This window comes from Tachysurus fulvidraco, chromosome 25, assembly GCF_022655615.1.
Source record: "Tachysurus fulvidraco isolate hzauxx_2018 chromosome 25, HZAU_PFXX_2.0, whole genome shotgun sequence".
In the NCBI taxonomy this organism is placed as follows: Eukaryota; Metazoa; Chordata; class Actinopteri; order Siluriformes; family Bagridae; genus Tachysurus; species Tachysurus fulvidraco.
The window spans coordinates 17,194,560-17,202,059 of NC_062542.1; the positions used below are offsets into that span (position 1 = coordinate 17,194,560).

At 43.2% G+C, this 7,500-nt stretch overlaps 1 protein-coding gene across 8 annotated transcripts in view; it reads right to left on the minus strand.

The window, feature by feature from the left end:
• The window catches only part of cnksr2a (connector enhancer of kinase suppressor of Ras 2a), a 65,839-nt gene that overhangs the window by 16,410 nt on the left and 41,929 nt on the right, over positions 1-7,500 (minus strand). For all 8 annotated transcript variants that reach the window (XM_047808868.1, XM_047808867.1, XM_047808865.1 and 5 more), the window contains 2 exons: positions 2,420-2,468; positions 1,918-2,093 (listed from right to left, as the gene is read on the minus strand). In XM_047808868.1, coding sequence (XP_047664824.1) covers positions 1,918-2,093; positions 2,420-2,468 — 225 coding nt within the window. The remainder of the gene's footprint in view (positions 1-1,917; positions 2,094-2,419; positions 2,469-7,500) is intronic.

Sequence of the window (7,500 nt, forward strand, 5' to 3'; positions counted from 1 at the left end):
TTCTGTTAGCTACTTCTGTTAGCCTGTTCTGTTAGCTACTTCTGTTAGCTACTTCTGTTAGCTACTTCTGTTAGCTACTTCTGTTAGCTACTTCTGTTAGCTACTTCTGTTAGCCTGTTCTGTTAGCTACTTCTGTTAGCTACTTCTGTTAGCTACTTCTGTTAGCCTGTTCTGTTAGCTACTTCTGTTAGCTACTTCTGTTAGCTACTTCTGTTAGCTACTTCTGTTAGCTACTTCTGTTAGCTACGTAGTTCTGTTAGCCTGTTCTGTTAGCTACTTCTGTTAGCCTGTTCTGTTAGCTACTTCTGTTAGCCTGTTCTGTTAGCTAGTTCTGTTAGCCTGTTCTGTTAGCTACGTAGTTCTGTTAGCTAGTTCTGTTAACCAGTTCTGTTAGCCTGTTCTGTTAGCTACTTCTGTTAGCCTGTTCTGTTAGCTACTTCTGTTAGCCTGTTCTGTTAGCTACTTCTGTTAGCCTGTTCTGTTAGCTACTTCTGTTAGCTACGTAGTTCTGTTAGCTACGTAGTTCTGTTAGCTAGTTCTGTTAGCTAGTTTTGTTAGCTTGTTCTGTTAGCTTCGTAGTTCTGTTAGCTTCGTAGTTCTGTTAGCTAGTTCTGTTAGCCAGTTCTGTTAGCTAGTTCTGTTAGCCTGTTCTGTTAGCCTGTTCTGTTAGCTATGTAATTCTGTTAGCCTGTTCTGTTACCCAGTTCTGTTAGCCTGTTCTGTTAGCAAGTTCTGTTAGCCTGTTCTGTTAGCTAATTCTGTTAGCTACATAGTTCTGTTAGCCAGTTCTGTTAGCCAGTTCTGTTAGCTACATAGTTCTGTTAGCCAGTTCTGTTAGCCAGTTCTGTTAGCTAGTTCTTTAAGCCAGTTCTGTTAGCTAGTTCTGTTAGCTACATAGTTCTGTTAGCCAGTTCTGTTAGCCAGTTCTGTTAGCTACATAGTTCTGTTAGCCAGTTCTGTTAGCCAGTTCTGTTAGCTACGTAGTTCTGTTAGCCAGTTCTGTTAGCTAGTTCTTTAAGCCAGTTCTGTTAGCCAGTTCTGTTAGCTACATAGTTCTGTTAGCCAGTTCTGTTAGCCAGTTCTGTTAGCTACGTAGTTCTGTTAGCCAGTTCTGTTAGCTAGTTCTTTAAGCCAGTTCTGTTAGCCTGTTCTGTTAGCCTGCTTACAAAAACCTATCCATACAGTTCAGAGCTCCTGCACAAAAATTCATCAATTACGCCTCGCTTTGCCTCGGCTGCATTAGTCCCCGTGGGACGAGCCGGGCTGGGCTCGAGTCCCTCGTTTTCCGATTTTTCTCCTCTTACTAAGAGAGTTGCCTTGAGCTCAGGCTACGATAATGAGAAGAGCCAGGCCAGGTAATTAATCAGGGCTGAAGGTGTAGATGGGAAAACAGAGAGAGAATGAAGGGGGTAGCATTTCATCTGCAACTCATCACTTGTTACAGCACAAAGGGATTAACATAAATCTACCAAATTTAAACGCACAAGGGCTCGGATCATACCAATTAAAATCCCTGCTGGAAGTCATGAGACTTTGCTTCAGTATCTGATGATAAAAAAAGTTGATAATATTAGAAGGGACTCTTAGACCAGGGGAATACTAAGATACGTCAAGGTCCAGATATGTATAATATTAACAGGATTTAACGAAGATTTTAAATTACCAAGTTGATTAAACAGTAAAATCAGCCATGGAATGTGGCTATGAGACATGTTTGGTGATCTTAACCTGGAAGCATGGAGGTAATTTATTCTTAACTGAAACACTTGCCTCAGTCACTAAAGTCAGCTTTCGCCACAATACCGACGTTGTGCGATTCAATTCGTACAGACAGCCGTCAGCTGCGGGATCTGTCACGTCCAATTTTAACACCGCATGCATTTATGGAGCTCGGAGTGTGAGCAGAAAAACACTCACCTCCTCGTTCATGTACCAGTAGAGGCAGGCATCCTTTAGGACAAACCAGTACTTCTTCCATTTTTGGGAAAAGTAGCTTTTGGCATCCTTCTTCTTCCAGAGCCAGCCTTCACAGTCTCCTCGACCCAAGTCCTTGCAGGAGATTCTCCTCTTGCTGATGGAGGACAAGGTCGCGCCTGCGGGTTCAACACAAAAATAGTAATCAAGCAAATATGCTTAAAGTCAGCAGTAATCCTGGGTATAAGAACTAAAAAGTGTCAAATTTAATAGCATAGGTTTCAATCCCAGGTCCTGAAGAACCCCATGGCCTGCAAACTGCAGCAGTTACTCTGCTTTAATCTCAGGAAGGTCTGGAAATAAGCTGAATAGATGAACTAATTTAAATGTCCCTCCAGGACCAGTGTGGGAAGCTGTTCTATAGATTTGGGGTTGGACTCAATACCTTTACCTGAATACTTTGGTCATTTTACAGCTTGATCTTTATTAGCCTTTTGACACCAACCTTTGTTTTTCTTCTTGGATTTTGATAGTAGGGAGGATCCCTGGAATGTCTAGAAAACAAAAAGTGACCATGAATTTGTGGCTTTGATTAGCATTAATCAAGTGATAAGTACTTATAGAACCACTTACAGAGATGCACCCTTACTATTCCAGGTCACATTTGGACATTTGTGATTTGAGAAAGTTCTGATTATTAAAGCAACTACAGCAACACAGTGGACTTCTAAAGCTTTTGAAGATACTACTTTATATTTTACTTAGTTCTATTCTGACAAATTTCTTTGTTGTGAATTGCTGGACAATCTTTCTTTTCACTTCTCCATCTAATAGAACACTTTAAAGTAAGATCTGTCGGCCAGGTCTAGTGCCGAAAGCTGGAAAATCCATGTGCGAGAGGAGGGATTTGTCTGAAATTTGTCAGGTGTGGGATCTGAGATCTTCTGACACTTCATTCATTCATTCATTCATTCATTCATTCATCTTCTACCGCTTATCCGAACTTCTCGGGTCACGGGGAGCCTGTGCCTATCTCAGGCGTCATCGGGCATCGAGGCAGGATACACCCTGGACGGAGTGCCAACCCATCACAGGGCACACACACTCTCATTCACTCACATACTCACACACTACGGACAATTTTCCAGAGATGCCAAGGTGGGAATCGAACCCCCGACCCTGGAGGTGTGAGGAGAACCTGCTAACCACTAAGCCTCTTCTGACACTTCTTCCTGATAATTTATATATTGCTGGTCCAATGTCTATCTACTATGTGAAGTGGTATAAACACATTTTAACAATGTGATATCAGAAGTTCAGTCAGTGAGCGAAAACAAATGTAAGGGCAGTCCAGCAAGAACTGACTGGAAATTCTGATTAACATCAATGGGAGGAAACACTGGGCACTTTTCTGACCAATGCATTACTTTGGATCGTCCTCATTTCACAAGACCAGGGAAATGATTTCAGAAGAACTCGATTTGACCACGTAAGGTACTGTACATGCAAAAGAAAGTGTGTCCAGTAGGTCTTAGTGATCAGATCAGATGACTAAGCAAGGGCAGTCTTTACGAGTCTGGCTCTGGGTCTGTGTCTGAGAAAAGACAGCCACTTTGCAAAATTGCTTTGCCCAGAGAGCAAGAGATGGAGGGGCAGTGGGTCGGAGAAACGAATGAGAAAACTCTAGACGGAGGCGTCTGTCGATATGTCTGCCACTCTTGTTCCAGATCACTGAAAAGTAACACATAGACCCGAAGAGTTCATGAGCAATGATGATGCGGTTTTGATGGATTAAAGTCAGCGATTGTCCTTAAATCGTGAAGAGAGATAATGAGAGAACAAATGGGCTAGAAACCAATTCTTTTATGTACTTACTTATTTGACTGCGTTCCAGAGTCTAATGTGTAACAAAATCTAGCTTGACACTAATTGATGTATTGATGCACTCTGCAGGAATCGGAGTAGATAGTAAAGATGCTGTGTCATGCTGGGTAACTCTGAGAGCTGTTCCACAGTCATTATGCTTCCACAGTCAAAGACATTATGGGAAGATACAGTAAGTGTGAGCCTGGCTCTCTGGGTGGAAATGGAACTTAGACTCTGGAGAAAGACAGAAGCTTAAACAAATCCACACTAAATTTTACCCAAAGACCTGCATCTCTACACGTCCTGACTCTGTGAGTCTCAGAGCTCAAGAACAACACAGATATCAGCCCAACATTGTAACATACTAAAGTTGGATTTTTAGTGGGCTCCAAGTAGAGGTCTTCACGGGTCCACTTAGATCCGGAAACCCGAGGTCCGACCCGAGACATGGGCGGGTTCTGGTCTAAAAGTTTCACGTGTATCTCGGACACGGGTCAGGTCTAATAATAGTGGCGTCGGATCTCGGGTAATTTAAAATGAATGTGTTTTTACCGAACGGACCCGAGAAGACCCGAACTACTGTATCTCGTGTGTGTGCATCGACTCCAGTCATTTTCCAACCTCTCCACTGTTTGCCAATACCGCTTGCGACATGTGGCTGGTGACGTGTGGCTGGCGGTGAGCTAATTTTCGTTGAAACAGACCTGTCAATCAATTTTGAATCCACGCTGTAGCGGTTACTTTAGTGTAGAGTTGCCAACAAAGTGGGTCGGACTCGGGTGTAATTTTTTTATGCACGTCGGGTTCGAGTAAAAAGTGATTCGGGTCACTCCGGGTCGGGTTAATTTCTTTAGACCTCTAGCTCCAAGCGGCTTAGGTTTCTCTGACCTCCAGGGCACAAGAACTGGACCCCAAGTGGACAAATATTTCTAGCTGGCTTTATTGCAGTTTCCTGACTTTCTCACCACAAGGTATGTGCCTAGATCTCTGGTTCCCTGCTTCACCAGGAGGAAACATGGGAAATTTGAAGCTCTGGACCTCTACAATGAAAGGCTTGACAGGTTGAAACCAAATTTTGCCCAGTATTTTTTTGCACAGGAAGGAACCAGGATCACTTTGAAAGCAATGAAGCTGATACTAATCTTCAACACCGTAAAGATATGAAAGAGATAAAGACCTCATCGGTTTGATCTTTTTTCCAAGTCAGTTTCATCTCACTTCAGCATGACTCTCATATAGGTCTAGTTTTCTGCCATGATGAACATCCAGCCTCTCATTCAGTTTGTCCTCTCCACTTCTCTCTCTCTCTCTGTCTGTCTGTCGGTCTCTCTCTCTCTCTCTCTCTCTCTCTCTCTCTCTCTCTCCCCTTACTCTGTATGGCCCTCTATTACGAGGGTCAGAAAGAACACGGTAGCTCCCTCTGAGGAGCAAATAGGCTAAATTGAGAATAGAATTGCTTTCCAGAGTCAGTGTTCATATAAGTGCCATCAGGGAGCGAGTAGAAACCTGCTGTCACCTCACAAGATGGAAGGTAGCATCACTAACTGTGGCATTAGACCAGTGAGAACAGCTGCAGCATTAACATTGCACACATTTTACAAACTCTGACTGATCACTAGCCTTTCTTCATGATGCCTGGAGTGTACAAATGATGGACATTCTGGAGTAATGAGAATAATTGGAGTGAAGTCTTGAGTCATTAACACACCATGATTGATTCTGTGGTGGTGTTGAGGAGCATCTGCTGATTGGTAGGACAGGGTGGAGGTGGAGCCAGAGTCTGTGTCAGAAAGACTCGGTGTGTTGTGGGAATACAGATAGACAGGCAGCGCACACACTCATTCATACCTAGAGGTCATTTCAAAACACAGACAGGATTGAAACTGGAACCCTGGAACAACGTTTCAGCAACGTTTCCTGCTGCAGCACCAAACGCAGTTCAAACTGCTCGCTAATAACCTGTATATAAATAATACTGTCTCGGAGTTGAAACTAATGACAACTCACTACACACACTGTATGCTGCATAACAGCCAACTTCTCTAAACAATTGCAAACTTCTCCATTTCCACACAGCGCAGCAGAAATGCAGATCTGCTGATCAATACTGTGCACCAGTGGGAGGAGAAACAGCCAGAAACTCCATAACATCATTTTTATTCAAAATACGTTCTGTGAACGATAGAAATCTGCCAGGAAAGTTTTATAAGACAAACTCGTGTCCATACAAATCTGTCACTGCGCTCAGGTGTGACGCTGGTTTTTAGTTCTGTCAAATGTAACATGAAGTCATTTAAATAGAATTAAACAATAAACGAGTACTTTAAAATAAAGATGAAATAAATGGATGAAATTGGTCTGTCTGTCTGTCTGTGTCTCTGTTTGTCTGTCTGTCTGTCTGTCTGTCTGTGTCTCTGTTTGTCTGTCTGTCTGTCTGTGTCTCTGTCTGTGTCTCTGTCTGTGTCTCTGTCTGTCTGTCTGTCTGTCTGTCTGTCTGTCTGTCTGTCTGTGTCTCTGTCTGTCTGTCTGTCTGTGTCTCTGTCTGTCTGTCTGTCTGTGTCTCTGTCTGTCTGTCTGTCTGTCTGTCTGTCTGTGTCTCTGTTTGTCTGTCTGTCTGTGTCTCTGTTTGTCTGTCTTACTGCGTCCTTTCTCTTTCTTTCTTGCTATTCGAATGGCTAAACACTGGCCCAATTAAGTCGACTGAATTAAGATCATGTAAGCATGCATTTAACCCCCCAACCACACACACACACACACACACACACACACACACACACACACACACACACACACACACACACACACACACATACACACACACACACACACACACACACTCTCTTTCTCTCGACTGTTATCCCGTTGAGCGTGTGTGTAAACAGAAGCAGCAGGATATTTCTGCTGAACGTCAGGACGTCACCTCCACACCCTGCTTTCTTTAACACAATGTCGCTATATATAGAGATACAGTATGGGTGGATAATTACCCAGAATCCTTAGGGTTGCGTGGACAGTTCCATCTACCTGCCAAAATATCAACCGATTTGGAACACAGTAAAGATGGAAATCGTCCAATAATGACAGGTGACACTGTGTACAAGCCACACCCACACCTGCACAGGTACCATCTGCTCACTCAGCATCATATTCACCTAATCTCCCATCACTGGACAGTGTGTGTGTGTGTGTGTGTGTGTGTGTGTGTGTGTGTGTGTGTGTGTGTGTGTGTGTGTGTGTGTGTGTGTGTGTGTTGCAGGCTACATTTAAGATGTGAGTGCTGCATCGGGGTTAGTACTTCTCCTAATATCCTTACTAACACACACACACACACAAATACACACACATAAATACACACACACAAATACACACACACATAAATACACACACATAAATACACACACATAAATACACACACACACACACACACACACACACATATAAATACACACACACACACACACACACACACACACACACACACACACACACACACACACACACACACACACACACACACACACACACACAAGCCTCCCACAGGGTTTGCGGATATTAAGACAGAGCTGAGACACTCCTGCTGAAAGCTAAATACAGGCGTCTGTGTGAATGTGAATTAAATCTCTGCACTCGCTCATGTGGCCCTGAGCCCAGAGACAGAGAACTGAGAGGAAAGAAAGAAAGAAAGAAAGAAAGAAAGAAAGAAAGAAAGAAAGAAAGAAA